Source organism: Mercenaria mercenaria, chromosome 4 (assembly GCF_021730395.1).
Source record: "Mercenaria mercenaria strain notata chromosome 4, MADL_Memer_1, whole genome shotgun sequence".
Classification (NCBI taxonomy): Eukaryota; Metazoa; Mollusca; class Bivalvia; order Venerida; family Veneridae; genus Mercenaria; species Mercenaria mercenaria.
The window spans coordinates 11,683,343-11,700,263 of NC_069364.1; the positions used below are offsets into that span (position 1 = coordinate 11,683,343).

The 16,921-nt window shown below is 36.2% G+C and overlaps 1 protein-coding gene across 1 annotated transcript; it reads left to right on the top strand.

The window, feature by feature from the left end:
* Positions 1-13,719: 13,719 nt before the first annotated feature.
* On the top strand, positions 13,720-15,315 carry LOC128556124 (uncharacterized). Its single transcript, XM_053540048.1, has 2 exons — positions 13,720-13,734; positions 14,005-15,315. The coding sequence occupies exons 1-2, from the start codon at positions 13,720-13,722 to the stop codon at positions 15,313-15,315; spliced, it is 1,326 nt and encodes a 441-aa protein (XP_053396023.1).
* Positions 15,316-16,921: the final 1,606 nt, after the last annotated feature.

Below are 16,921 nucleotides of genomic sequence, written 5' to 3' on the forward strand. Positions count from 1 at the left end.
AATTCAGCGGGAACGAGACAGAAAAATTAAATATTTAATGAACAGAAAAAAATCCTATTTCTTAGATCGGTAGTCACGGTCAAAATTACGTCCCGTTTATCGCGGTCAGTTTAGAAGATCAAGTACTTAAGTCAGATTGAAAGAAAGGAAAATGTCCATGAATAATTAAGAGAGGTGATTAAACCCACCCATATTTTTTTATATTTTTACAATCAACCCACCACCCATAATTATGATTTTCTGATGGACCCACCACCCATAATTATGATTTTCCGATGGACCCCACCACCCGTCAATAAAAAATTCGGTTGCCGTCCGACACCCCCCCCCCCCCCCCCCCCCATAAAGTTAATTCTGGATTCGCCCTAAGATACAGTTAATTCTGGAATCGCCCTAAGATAAGATAAGATAAGATTTATCTAAAGTCGGCAAGATAGCAAACAAGTACAACCTAAGCTCATGTGAACTTTTAAACCGACTAAGGATATCTATCCAGTTATTCAAACTGTACCCCTAAGATTTTTTTTTCAAGAATCTAATGTTTTTTGTGCGTTTATACATTGCGTAAGTGTAAGAGCTCGGAACTTTATCAATCATTAGTTAATATTCATGCATATATGTATTCTATATACTAGTATACATGACGAAAAAATGCGGAAAACAAAACAAAACTAGCAATGCAAGACTCTTAGAGCCACTGCAACGATGAAAAATCCGCTAAGTTTTATCAATCCTGAACAGAAGTGAAATGTACGGAATCCTGTTGGGGCCATTTCCAAAAGCACGATATATCGCGATGTCACTTCGCGTTGTCGAGCGTCGTATCGCATTGTCGCTATGTCACTTCGTAACGTCGCGATGTCACTTCACGTTGTCGTGTTTCGACCCTGCAAACGCGACGGCGACATTGTAGGGATAATACACGTTTTTTTTTGTGTATTAACGTCTGCAGAAGCCCGCGGGGTTGTTTGTCATAAACATATCCCAAGGGCTTCTGCAGGCGTTAATACACAAAACAAACGTGTATGGTCGCTATTCTTGCATAAAAAACATTACACGACGACTAAATGCATTGTTTTCATATGTGATGACTTGACGATTCCGGTACATTTTTTATTTACCATTCCTGTTGTTCTTGGAAACGGTAAACATGTTTTAAATATTCATAACCGGGGCACACATAACAACAACATTACTAAAAGCGTGATTTGAAGGTTTTTGAGCATCTTATTTTTATTTTTAGTTATTACAAACGTTACATTACACATAATTTAGCATATAACTAAAAAATTTGATAAACAGGAACACAATTATTTTAAGAATAACAACTTTACATTCGAATTATTTTGAGTACGAACAAACAGAGTACGGATGAGTACGAAGCTAGTGACTAGCTTTCGAGGTTTATTATATGAATTCTGCGAACAATCAGGTAAAAACAAACCGACTGATACTAACAAAAATCATTAATATAATACCTAAAAACGGGCAATAGCACAAGTTACACGCGATACTTATTTATTCACAGTTATTTACAATAACTGAACAGACGCTTTTTAAAGGGAGTAAACTCTAAGAGAAGCTAGTGCGTACTTGATGGGGGCAGTACGTTTAGGGTTGGAAACTGATACAGCTAAACATACTATGGATTACATTGTATCTATAATGCTAAAAGAAGATGTTATTATGGAAGAAACAAGATGCAGATGCCAAATATCAGTCTGGGCAGAAATTCATACATCCGTCCCTGGCAAAGCATTTCAAAAATAAAAATCATGTATTAACAGCACGTGAATTGCCTTGTTTGCACACGATTTTTCTCCCGTTTATAAATGGGCGGATCCAGTGAAAAAAGTAGTTTTTATGCAAGAATATCAAACGACATGCGATAATCTCAAACGACGCTCGACAACACGAAGCGGCATTTTCCTAATGTCGTATCGTATGTCGCGTATCGCGGGTTTGGGTGAGGGTCGAAGCGCGACAATTCCAAACAATACACGACACGCGAAGTGACACTCGACAATACGAAGCGACATTTTCATAATGTCGTATCGCATTGTCGTGCGTCGACCGGTGTTCACTTGAATAAATACCGGCTAATCTTGGTCGCATTTTTTAGAAAAATTCACCAGTTTCATTTTATTATTAAAAGCGTTAAAAGTAAGGTATCAAAGTGAAATTTCTTTTAATAAGCAGTATTGCCTAATCGAATGTTAAAAACAATGTTCTTCCCCGACGGGCACGCCGTCGGGAACATTTGCTGAACTTTGTCATTTTTGTCTTAAAATATTAGCAGTAAAATAAGGAAAACGTGCTTATAAAATATTTATTTTGGGTAAATAACTGCAAATAAAAACTTGTTTTGATAGAAAATGACAAAATCTGAATGTTTGTGACAAAAAAGACATCTGTTCGTCCTTGTCTGAGAAGCCATATCTTCATAACCTGATGTCCGATTTTAACAAATGATACCTTGTTGCAAAGGACTAGTCAGTACCTAGAGAAAATAGGCCACGTCAAGTTCGAACCTGGTCGGCTAGGGGTCAAGGTCATAGGTCAAATTCCGGTAATATTCTCAAAATATGAACTTGTCAGAGCAGTCAAGACGGTCCTGAAAACCCAAGCACTACCTTCTGTGAGTCCAATGACACCATTAAAGCAATTCTCACGACTCTCTAGGTACTGACTTGTCCTTTGCAACAAGGTATCATTTATTAAAATCGGACATCAGGTTATGAAGATATGGCTTCTCAGACAAGGACCACCCCTCTATTTAATATATGAAGAAGTAAGCATATTTTCACGAAAACTGATACATTTTGAGACGGTCCTCCGATGAAACCGTCGGCGGTAAAATTATACAAGTTACGTATCCGTTTAGACAATGTTTGAATTTAATATATAAAAGTTATTACATTAAAATATCTTGTGTTTGGAACATTCTACAATTATTTGAAGTTAATTAAAAACACGGACATTTTCCGTACGGAAAAGTACGGAAATATTTTACCTTTTCACCAGTAGACGGGCGACATGCGATATGACATTATGAAAATGTCACTTCGTATTGTCGAGTGTCACTTCGCGTGTCGTGTATCGTTTGGAATTGTCGCGCGTCGACCCTCACCTAAACCCGCGACACGCGACATACGATACGACATTAGGAAAATGTCGCTTCGTGTTGTCGAGCGTCGTTTGAGATTATCGCATGTAGTTTTATAATGTCGCCGTCGCGTTTGCAGAGTCGACACACGACAACGCGAAGTGACTTCGCGACATTACGAAGTGACCTAGCGACAATGCGATACGACGCTCGACAACGCGAAGTGACATCGCGTTATATCATGCTTTTGAAAGGCGACATTTCAAAGTGGATATCGCGACATTGTCGTTTGGGATTGTCGCCGTCGTTTGCGATTGTCGGGTGTCACTTCGTAATGTCGCTATGTCACTTCGCGTTGTCGTGTGTCGATCCCACAAACGCGACGGCGACATTATAAATGGCCCCAACGGGTTCCGTAGAAATGCGATCTGCATGCAAAGTAAAAATGCAGGGAAGAATAGGTGCAAGAACCATAACTCCGCTTAGAACAAAAGAAAACACACATTCCATACGAGCTCACAAAAACCAACTTATTTTCCGGATGCATGGTGAAAACAGTGCAAAAGGACAGTTGCAATAACATTATATAATCGTCCCAGAGTGAATACAAAAAATCAGCTACTAATACAGTAAAGGGCTTCTTAGGCACATGACTAATTTATTTTCCAATATTTAGCCTGCTTTGCGATGTGTGGCTCTGACTTTCTTTGCTACAGGCTCAGTGCTGGGGTTCCACTCTTACACTATTTAAAACAATGACAACATACAATATATGACATAGACCACTTACCTTACTGCGGCACACAAACCTGATAAGCTTTAGCCTTATCACGACACTCACTTATAATTAACGTATTTATGCTCGTCTGTATTAATTTAACTGTAACTGAGCAGATTAAAACTTAAATTCAAATATAGTTTTATACATAGCCTACGTAGTCACGTTGACCTATATTGTTGAATAAAACTATTGTTTTAAACTTGATCAGTACGTATACATATAACTATTACAGATACACATCATTTTAAATCATAATGGTTTTGATTAATGTTTGATTCTCCCTTGCAATGAAAATTAGACCTGTTTTCGATAAAAGGAAAGGCAAATTTGATATTTTATTGTAATTATTTCTCAAAAGAGAGGACAAAAAAATAATACAGAAACAAATAAATAGTATACAGGGTCAGTTCGATGATTGATATTTAGAGATTATTAGATTTTTGTCGAGAAATATGCATGGGTTCTGCAATATTATTCCGCGAAAGAACGAGTGCACATTTCTCAATCTTTTTATTACATACGCACACACCCGATATGAAATTTGAACGTCAATATGGAAAAATATTGACGTTTCAGGTTCCATTGAAACTTTTTTGGGTATGTAATAATACTTCTTATTATATACTCATTAAGTTTCAATGGAACTGAAACGTCAATATTTTTCCGTATTGACGTTCAGATTTTATATAGGGTGTGTGACGTCATTTGTGACGTCAGGTTCATGTATGCCGGCGCGTTTAAAAGTTCTTTATTTGTGCCAAGTAATATTAAAATCCCTTCATGGATTGTAGAGTTATGGACCGGACAGGAAAAAAGCCCTGTTGACTTTTGACCTCCAATTGTGACCTTGACCTTTAAGCTAGGGGTCCAGATTTTGCGGATGACACGTTGTCTCATCAAGGGGAACATTTGTGCCAAGTAATATTAAAATCCCTTCATGGATGGGAGAGTTAAGGACCGGACACGAAATTGCGGATGGACGGACGGACAGACGGACGGACGGAATGATGGAAAAGCGCATTCCTATAGTCCCTGAAACTGGTTTTCAACCAGTAGGGGATTAATAAAAAGATTATTAGAGTTGCATCTTGTATAAATAGTGTTAAAACACGGTTTTGCAATAAATTATTTCTTAATTCATTTTAGTCATTTTACACAAAAAATATGACCCTCAAAAATATCTATTTGAGAAAGGAGTTGTGGAGCTGTGTTACTGTAGCAAACTCGTGAAAGATGTTACATGGCATTCAAGTAACCTTGATTTTTACAGATTTTATTGAAAATCACCACTGAGGTCAATGCCTACACACTTGCCACAAATTACTAGTATTGGAAACACAACTAAAACCGCATATCACCACAAGTAGGCTATAAATGGCAAATATACGCCTATATTCCGTGGAATAAGTACTGTGGCAAACTTACAAATTTTTGTTTCGTAGAACAGTCCTTCCCTTGATAATAAGTGGTCCGGATAGGTTATCCACCGTGGTTTTACACTTTCTTTGTATTATGTAATATTTTCCGTATCTAGCCACATACAAAAATATTTACAGGAAGGAAAATTCGAAAAGCGCATGTAACAAAAACAGATAATTTCCTTAAATCCTTTATTGATGGAGTAGTTTTCTATATTTTTTTACAAATAAAACAAGGACATTTACTGATAAGAAAAAAGAATTGAAGTTAACTTGAAACAATAATGACTCCGTTTCACTTTCAAGAGCTAACAGAAAACGGCAACTTTCGATCATTTAAAGGCTTGTCACTAAACATTGAAATAATGAAAACGTAGATCTAAACAAGACGGCAACAGTTTTGAATCAAAGACCTTTCCAATCCCATTATTCTTAATGAGACAATAGATTACAGCAAAAAAATTCTTAGTCGAGGAAGAGGGATAATGTCGAGAAATAGCAAAACAGTGTTATCCGGTTACTTGTGTGTTGCATATTTTAACATCGCAGCGAACAAATGTGCTAAATTCAAAAAAGGCATACTTTGTCAAAAAGCAAAATAGAGTTATGGAAAATGAGCTATGCATGTCACATCATCACAGCGGACAAGTATGTGAAGTTTTAGACTATTTCCAAAGTGTTTACTTAGATAACAGCTTATCTACAAAACATAACCAAAAATCCTAAGTCGGAAAAGGTGCATAACTTAAACTAAACAGAGTTATGGAACCCATGCCCTGCATGTCAGATCATCGTAGTGTATATGCGAAGACTCACTAACAGGATTGTTCAATAACTCTACATATTTTCGAATAGGCAAGCTTAAAGTATATAGTCACTGGTCGATCAACATGTTATGTAACCTGAAAGTTATACGAATTTTAGTTGCCGGTTAACCAGTACACTGCAGTAAAAAAAATGCTTTTAGCTATATAAGCTATTCTCCTTAGACACATTTTGGACGTACATGTACTTGGTTCTTCCTATTATTAAGTAAACTTGTCTGTTATACCTTGTAAAAAAGGAAGTTGTTGTTCAAATGATGCGTATTTTTTTTCCTTTTTTTTTATAAATCAGGGAGTTATAACAAGTCTTCTTGTGTTCAATGGATAAATCTCAGTAAAACTGATTTTAGATGATATCAATTCTGGACATTTTAATGTAAAAAAAACATCTGTATGTAGACATTGTATTACAGGTCAAAATTAATTCACCTTTACCATTCAAGACGCACGCACGCACGCACGCACGCACGCACGCACGCACGCACGCATGTACGCATGATTAAGGCAGATTTGTTTAATTCACAGCAAAGACTGTTCACATGATAACATTAGGCGGACATTGGCCGCGTAGTCATATATCACGTGTTTAATTTGAGTTATCATTTCATGATTAAACCTTTTCCAAAGGTAAAGTTTGAGAGACACTAAACTATGTAGATAGACAGATTCTTTTATTTCCTCCAATCATGAAGAGCACTATATACACATACACAGATGATGAAACATATAAATCAATTTAAATATCAAATGCTAACTAACAAACATTCTAACACGACCAGCAAATAACCTATATACATGTAGAGCAAAATCTGTCTCGGGTTATTCTGCAATAAACCACTCGCGTGCAATGACGTCATCCGATCCAGGTACGTAGTACGGTCGTAAAAAGTAGTTACCGTTTTTTCTAACACTGTTGATACTAGTATGTCGTGTTAGAACCGAAATAACAAGTTCCCAAGTGTGATTTATCGAAGAATAACCCGAGTTTTTCGTTCTTATGCGAAACAATATATCACTCAGTCCTACGGCTTTCGTGATATATTCTTACGCATACGAACTCAAAACACGGGTTATTCTACGATAAACCACGACTGGGAACTTATTATTTCTTAATTTAGCAAATTTTACATTTTTTACATATTACTATATTGTAATAAAATTGAATTTGTTGTTTCCTGTCATAAGTTAAAATTACAATTTCTATTTAAATGTTATCAAAGAAATACGTTATTGTATAAAGTAGTGTTTGTAATTTAAACAACAATAATATTAATGAAAATTAAAAGAAATTAATCTTTAACCTGCTGGACTCGGTGATTTTGCCTTTGCGACTAGTGCAGACCAAGACCAGCCTGCACAGCCATGCAGGCTCATTTTTGTCCGTACTGTCCGCTATTCAGTTAGTAAATTTTCAGTGAACACCCCTTTGAATAAGAAGTGGTACTTCCCAAATTGAATGATGGACCAGTCCATTTAAGAAATTTAGCAGGGTATAGGTTAAACAATGAACTAGATCAGTGTATACTATGAGCTGCACTGTAATATGCACTCTATTTGGAATAAAGATCAAAGAGAAAATCTGAAGTGCATCCCACAGAAAATAAAACACTGTTCCTGTATAGATTTTAGATTATTAGATATTTAGCTTTTTATTTTTTTCTTCACTTTCAAACTGCGCCTATTTACAATCTGTATATTAAAAACAATAATGAAAATTAACCAAGTAAATTAACGTCAGTATGAGAAAGAACACAGTGTTTATTTATGATAAAGTCATTCAAGTTTAAGCCAGAACGAAACTATCCTGACAGGACATTTTCATAAAGCAGTGCCCGTATATGAAAGCCTAAGTAGTGCCCGTATATGAAAGCCTAAGCAGTGCCCTATATGAAAGCCTAAGCAGTGCCCTTATATGAAAGCCTAAGCTTGAAATTTAAATATATAGACTTGCACAAGCCCACTTCATTATATGTTCATCCAGTGATGTTGCGATCATACATTTTCTTCTAAAGATTTAATCATATGAGAACATTTTATACAAAACTGATACAATTGGCAAGTACATAATGCTTGTATTATTATCATTGACAGTGGTACATAAATGAATTATCATTTTACATTCCTCACTAGCAGTTCTACCGATAATGTCTAGATAGATGGCAAAACTAAAGGTGTCTACAATGAGCGTGCAGAATTTAAGCCTCATTGCTTCATTACACGTACAAAAGCAGAGGAGGTGTACCGTCTGATCATGATCACAACCTTTAATCCATGGTATCTATAAGTGTAAAGCATCCAAGTAAGTTTCATTTATGACAGGAAAATCTGGCATTATTTTAAACATAAATGTATTCATTTTTTTCTGCATCACACTTACATTAAAGAGTAATAACGCCTTTATTAAAAATGTGGCTGCCACGTTTATTGGTGACATAAGATATACCGTTTTACATTCACAATCCTATTTTCGGTAATTTTTGTCTAACATATTTTTCATAAGTTTGAATATTTGATCAACATAATAGAAAGTATTATTGAATCCATTGTTTTGATTATCTCCCTTTACGACACTGGCTGTATAAGACAATGCGTGTATTAAAAGTACCGTTTTTTTCTAACTAATGAAATGATTGACAGTTGCTCTGTCTATTTTTATCCAAAAATAAAAACTTGATTGAATTTTGAATATTCTGAAGTATGTTCTAAGTATACTGACCATTATTTGACTTAGAGGAAAGAATAATAAATACACATTGCCAGTAAGTTCCTTCAATTTTTTCCCTCAAGAGCTCCACATTGTATGTACCTTAAATTAAATCACCCGTGGCTTATTGAATTAATACGCCTGAAATTATGATACCTGGTGTCTTATTGTAGAACCAAAGAACATCACAGCCGCTGCCAGTCAAATATTAAGTAGTTTCAAGACATTCGTACACAAAGTAGTTCCCATAAAACATGCTAACTTCAGCAGCAGAAATGGCAACGAAATCAACCATTATACTTGAGATTTTATCAATTGTAATTTGATAAGAACAAGTATGTGCAAATTTCATGCAAAGTGAGTAACTTGTAAGTTCCTGTATATACATGTAGTTTGTACTGCAATGAAATGTATGATCTATTGCCATTAAAAGAATGTGTTCTTTTTTTAAATCGAAATCTTGGAGTGGAACAGACACAATCATAAAAGTGTATTCATTTTTTTAAAAGGTAAGTATATATTAAATCAATTTTGCTTCTACATGTAATAGAGATGGTACACAAACCTACATTTGAACACCATCACCTCCACCAACAACAACAAATCAGTGCAAAACTGAATCTCATATAGCTAATCTCACAATAGCAAAACTTTAACATTTCGCCGTATGGTAAATGCGGGGGCTTGCGACAGGCAATGATTTGAGACTACTCAATGCTGCAACAAGTTCTATGTAAGTCCGCGAGAATAAAATCTGCGTCATTTGGATATGATCCCGATTGTTTCATTTGCGTAAAGCAGGAGAAAAGCTATTTGATCATTTGTCAATGTCTTAATCAGGTTGAAGTATCCAAATGGATTGGTGGCTCTTATAAGAGGGAAAACAAATAATAAATATACAGCGAAAATTTGTTCTGTACTTTGAGCATTACATACAAGTAGCTCCGAAACGTCGGCATGATCTAAACTCAGCGAAAAAAATGATAAAATGATTTGATTTATCAGTTCTGTCAATAAAAGTTTCAAACTGCTCTGTGTTGTCTGACAAGCAAGTTCAATTACTGACGGACACCTCAGTAATGTGAAAATACCCTCTGCAATTAATGTATCCATGTGTCGTAGCAGCAGTACCGTCTGCTGTTCTGTGCATTTATTTTCCAACAAATTCCTAGATGGCATAGTGTAACATTGAAGATGTTTACGGCTAATACATTGCCGCAGTAACTTCAAAATCTTAACAAACAAGAGGTCAAGATTTTCCTTAGTAACTTCGCATAATTTTGTATCCTCAAACACCCAAAACGTAATGTTTTTGACTAAGTATGATTTGATTTCACTGCAGATGGGTTTCAGCTCTTCCTTTACTATGATTTTAACAGCCGCGTATATCTTAATCTGTGTGTCATTGAAAGACCTTACTAACGCTCGCTCTGCAAGTGTCATAGAGACTCTCCACTGCAAAGCTTCATCAATACTTCCCTTCTTTCCTGCAGGTACTACGAAAACATCTGAGCGTTTCACTTCTTCTATCAGTGCTTTGCTTGGCCAGTCAAACTTTCTTTTCCTAGTGCACCATTCTTCAACCAAAGACGGAAAATGACACGGAAATGCCTGAACGCAGTCGACATCTAAATACCGATCCAGAAACGGTACTTTGAATCTAAATGGTCTTGATGGTCCTGAAATTTCATCAAACTGTAAATGTCTTTTAATCCAACCTCCAGGTTTATCGAATCGGCGGTATTCTATTGCAGTTATTAGTTCCCGATTATTTGTAAGGTAGTAAGAACCATTATGCTCTTCCAATGCATCCTTCACGTTTGTACGAAAAACAGCGTTCCTTGGGTCATCTGGGGTCTGTTTCATCGGCTCAAAACGTAATTTTGTGTAGCCATTCGGCACATTCTCGAAGTCGAGCGTAAATAAGGAATTATTTTTATCTTCGTATGCATTTTTATGGAAATTATTTCCAAAACATTTTACCGAACGTTGAATAAATAATACATCTAAATCACTATCAAGTGAACACGCAATTCCTTCTCCTCGGCTTCCACAGATCTCGATATCTAAGTCTTCTTTCCAGTTACGCCTGCAAATTTGTCTTATCGCTTTTGCAGCATGTTCGTATATTTTCAACCGTTTCTCAGCTTTTGTATAACCAAGTTTTTCTAATATATCATAAAAGTCTGGCATTGCAACAAATGTTTCAGCATTGTCTGAGCAATAACGAAACGGTACATCACTTTCCAATTAAATGAAGTAATGTTGCTGCATCACATCAAACTATGATAAAGTGGGTTCGGAGAATACTATCTTTAATTTCCTAATTAATTAGATATAAATTATTGTATAAGTTATAGTCTGTCCCACCTTATTTTGGACCTCCGATAATTTATTTATACTGCAAGAAAAATTGTCAAAAATGACATCGTTAATACCAGAAGGTTAATAATTCTAGGCACCTTTTTCATTTTTTTTGAAAAAATGTAAAATGAAGTTAAAAATCAAGATTTTATGTTTTTCCCATAGACTTGCGTTGTAAAGTGACGTGACGTCCATTCCAAGATGGCGACGTCCATACACACGTCATTTGGGGGTTTGCTCACAGTTCGCGACGTCTGTTATATTTATTGTTGAGAGACATGGAAAATTAAAACCAACTTTGTCCAAAAATTGTACGGAAGGCCTTGAATTAACATTTTACTTCAAATTAAGTAGTTATTTCCGTTTCAGGTTTTAGCTTTTTTTTTCTGAAAATGTGTTTGTATATACTTACTCGTTAGCATTGACGTAAAATAAACACATGTCGCAAGTCAAGTGCGTATTATTGTTTCAGCCATTTATATCATAATAGAGGTGGGGACAGCAGAGATGCGCGCAACCCATTTAACTCATTTTCATTATGGGTTACAGATATTTACAATCGTATCAAATGTTCAGATGATAACAGTCTGTTAAAAAGTTGTTTTTAGATAGCGTGAATACATCGACGCCCCAGAATAAGAAGGGCGTAAGAGTTAGTTATGCCCTTTTATGAATTATACATTTTTTGAAACTACATATCAAGGGGCATAATCCTATTAAAAAAATGTTTCAAACTTCTGTTTTGAATTCCATCCTCATGTCTTTATTTCTCATGCTTGGTCGTGAATCCAAAATATAACATCCTACGCCTATAGAATATCACTATGCACATATGCCGTGATATTTTTGATGACGGAATAAGACCGGGCATTATTTCATCACGGACGAGAATCTATTTAAGTGGATCTACAGACATTCCGGAAGCCAGCTGGATGGCTTTCTAACATGAAAGAATTCTACACACTAAAAGCCACCGGCGTTTAGGGGCAAGTCATTCGAAGTAAGCAGCCTCAACCACATAACTGAGAAGCCACCTTAACGGCGGCCAATTGAAATACACTCCAAAAACTGTTCACATTCTAATTTAAAGGCATATAAGTCACGCTGTCGCTTTATTTATATGGCATCCTTAATGCGACTACAAGTGCCATTTAAAATATTTGATAAAATTTCAATAATCTTCGAAACTAAAGTTTGAATTGGTCTGTACATGTATGTGATAAATGTTTATATTTTTCAAATAGATCTATTTAAATTTTTGTGGGATAGATCTACAGCTTTTTATACATTTGAAACATTTTGTAGACCTATTATTCTTGAGTTTTCTGTGTAACATTTATTTGTCCAATTGTATGACGTGAGCCAGTGTAAACATGAACTGAATGTGAGCCAACTTATATCCTTTAATGATCTTCGACAGTCCTCAATAATGTCATGTTCTAACTAACAATCATCTGCACTTTATAGATATTTCAAATTTATAAATATAACGCACCTTCCGTAACCGGTAAGGTTGTTTGTTTTTGTCGGTGATAGAAAAATCCCCTTTTTACACGTTTTCTTTTAAAAGTATCGATATATTATAAAGGAAACTTCTAACTTTTTTTTCTCAGATTTAGGTCTGGGCTCAAACTTAAAGCAAACAACCATTCTCGCCTTTAACTTAAATTTCATCCACGTAGTCAAACTGGCACGGTCGACAGCTAATTTACTTTACCCTGTTTACATTCGGGAATCAGTTCACTTCAATATTTACTAAATTAATTGTTTATTTATTTATTTGGGTTTTACGGCGCACCAACACAGTATAGGTTATGTGGCGCCAAACAGGACTACAAATTTTGCTTCCACATCTCATTTACATCGAAATAAAAAAAAATTGTCTTTGGGGTAGCTATGCGCAAGAGAGCCAACAAATCATACCGCCTATGCACTTGATCGCTCGAGATTATGGTGACGTCATATATTGTATGACATAATTACACTTTAGCGTTTGAAAAGTTATTGTGTCATGGCGAGCTTGTTAAATGTGTAGAAGGCTATATTCTAAGAAGGATGGAGCATTTGACGACTTTGTATCGTACAGGTTCTTCCTGGATTACTGTATGCATTTGAATAATACTGTAATTAAAGATATTGTTTCAAATGCATAGTTCAGCTATTTGCTTGAAATTATTCGAAACACTGCCGCAGATTGACTGGATCAATTTTCGGATGATGGATTTTCTGTGTAAAACTTCTGACTTTGAAAATTTTGCATTGAACTGGACATCGATTGGAAGGAGATTGAGGATAAATGGAATTATGATTAAAGGAATTGCTCTACAGTAGTGAATACTTAATGACAGGATTCTTTATTGCAAAGTATATCGTTGTCTAGCCTAAGTTCGTGGATAGTGCAAGTTCGTGGATTCCCCATTACATATGACGTCACACTCCATCTTTGGAGCACGCGCGCACTAACCAACCGAAAACCGGAAGTAAACAAACCTTTGTCAACAACCAAAAAAAAAAGTCAAAATATGCGGTTTAAACAGGTAAGAACACTAATAAAAGCCCAAGCATACAGAAATACCTTATATTTACTAATCCCAAATGGCCCCTTACTCGTAACTCCCTTAAATACCTTAGAATGACATTTTTATTTCCCAGATATCAACTCGTCTGCTTTGTTTACATTTTAACATGACAGCCTCGTTTTGGTTTTTCATTACATTTAGGCCAAGGTTATTTTATTATGTGTTGATTAGTCCAGAAACCTTACCCATTTTTACCAAAAAGATAACAATCTTTTTTTTTATTTTTAGATAAATCCTCGTCCTTTGAAGCAGAAATACCGCCTCTACTCACCTACTGCCATGCACAATGCCTACAAATGTATAAAAGATGAAAATGTCTCAGTGTGTAGAGCTGCTAAGATTTTTGGAGTGCCTGAGCAGACCCTTAGGGACAGAATACATGGTAAAATTGATCCGGATTGTGTGACTACTGGAAGGGCCCCTGTTCTTTCTCTGTATGAGGAGTCTAAAATAGTTGACCATCTGAAAACGATGGCTGGGTACGGGTATGGATATACCAAACAAGAAACAGTTGACATTGCCACTGACTATGCTATCAGATTAAGTAAACGAACCAAATCCAACCCGCTTACTCTGGCTTGGTTTGAAGGTTTCAGAAACAGATGGCCAGATGTGAAAGTACACAAACCAAGAAGTTTGGAACAGCTGAGAGCAAAGATGGCAAATGAGAAAAATGTGAACACTTACTTTGACAATCTCAGGGGAACACTAGACCAGTATGATTTACATGACAAACCCCACCTCATTTTTAATATTGACGAAAAGGGTATCTCGTTGGACCATAAACCACCACATATTGTTCATGTACATGCTAATCCACCTGCAGTCACAACTGGAAAGAGCAAAACAGTCACTGTCTTGGGCTGTGGTAGTGCCAGTGGTGTGGCCATTCCGCCCTATTTTGTATTTGCAGGAAAGCGCATGAATCCTGACTTACTGGCGGGCAAATGTGCTGGTGCAGATGGAACAGTAAGCGAGACCGGCTGGTCCAATGGTGCTATCTTCAGACACTGGATTGAACATCATTTTATCAAGTACATTCCAGGTCGCACCAATGAACCTGTTCTACTTATGTTGGATGGTCACAAGTCGCATGTTTCTGTAGGGCTTGCAGAGTGGGCTCTGGAACAGAATATTGTCATTTTTGTCTTGCCTGCTCATTGCTCCCATATTCTCCAACCCTTTTATGTTGCCTGCTTTGGACCCTTCCAAAAAATCTATAACATCCAGTGCCACAAGTTAATAAGGGACACATCTGCCACTATTTGTCGGTACAATGTGTGTGAGCTGGCGTGCAAAGCCTACACTAAGGCAGTATCCCCTGAAAACCTACAGTCTGGGTTCAGGAAGACTGGTATATATCCCCTGGATAAAGCTGCCATACCTCAGGACAAGCTTCTACCAGCTGATGTCTACCAGGAGTCTGCAGAATGTAGTCAAGCTAGTGAAGCTTCTACAGTGGAAGGGGGCATTGAAGTTAACAAAGATGAAGGATGTAGTGTCTTCATGAAAGAAAAAGAGAAAGAAATCAGAAACTGAAAAGCAGAGAAAAACAAGAAAAACTATGAGCAAAATAGTGTCAGGAAAAGAGATGTCTACAGAAAGTGTAATAGAGCAAATGAAAGAACATGAACTAAGTCAGAACAAAAGGAAGCCAGAACAAATGCAAACAAAGGAGAAGTCAGTTAAAAAATCAATGAAAATCAAACTCTTGAACAAACAGTCCAGTCCAAAGCCAGGCCCTTCCACTGAGAAGTCTGCTGAAAGCCCATATAGATGTGAAATGTCTGACTCTGAGTCAGACAACATGGACACTGAGCCATGCTGTGTATGCAATGCACGCCAGCCTATTGAAATTTCTAGAAACAGGTCTGTTAAGTTTGTTGAGTGGGCTCAGTGTGATGGTAAACATGGCTGGAGGCCCTGTTTACACTGGGTACACCTGAAATATTGTTGCCCCATAACTGAAGTTACTGAGGGTCAGAAATTCTACTGCCCTCACTGTGTTGACTATGAGGAATAGGCACTGACTTGTGAAAAAAAATCTTATTTGTAAATAATTAACTGTAAATAAATCATTAATGACTATATTTTGTGTTGATGTTAAATGCTATGTAAAACAAACTTTTTTTCCTTAGCCTAATTAACAATTCTCATGAGCACATAAACTGATGACGTCATCCACGAACTTTAACGAAAATGAAAGTAAGTAAACTAACTGACATGCCTGTTTTGTTCTGCACATTTCTGCAAGGTTTATGGTATTTTTCACGCATTTTGCATGCTTTTGAAAAGGAAATTGATTAAGTATTTGATTGTAAGTATAAATTTATTGCTGTTTGCAAATTTTATTCGAGTATGAAATGGTTGTTTCTTGTATCCACGAACTTTGACCAGACAAGGATAAGTTCTTTTTCTAATTTTCATTTTTACATTTTTCAAAATTTCGTTTGTAGATCTGTACTAAATTGTAAATTCTATTTCAAACCCAATCTGTTTTACGGGAGGAAAAATAGCTTTTTCAAGTGTAAAAAATAAGTGTGAAACGTCCCCGAAGAATAACACGTGAAATTCCCCGAAAATCTCCAAAATAGAGACTATTTGGCAATGTCGACCAGAAATAAACAACAGTGATTTTCCATAGAGAAAATGAAATTCAGTCGCATGGGAAAACCAGATGATTGTTGCAAAATCCTTGAAATTCCCGAGGGTGACTTTTTTTTTAATTCACAAAAACATGTTTTATGTTCTTTCATCCCGTTCCATTTCTTCATATCAGTCCCAAATTAGGCGGGACAGACTATAGTACTAGTTATAACGATTATCTTCATTGTATGTCTTGAAGTAGATACTTTTACAAAGTATAAATATTTTGAGAGTTAACTTGTTGACGAGGACATAAAACAAAATCAAAAACATGCAGTAATTAACCTTTAGCCTGCTGGCGGCAAGTGAATCTGCCTTTGCAACCACTGAACCAGTTCAGACCAAGATCAGCCTGTACATCACATGGTCTGCACTGTTCGCTATTCAATTAATTAATTTTCAGTGAACACCCCTTCAAATGATAAATGGTGTTGCCCAAATTGAATGATGGACCAGTCCATTTTAGAAATTTAACAGGGTAAAGGTTAAAAAGCACTAA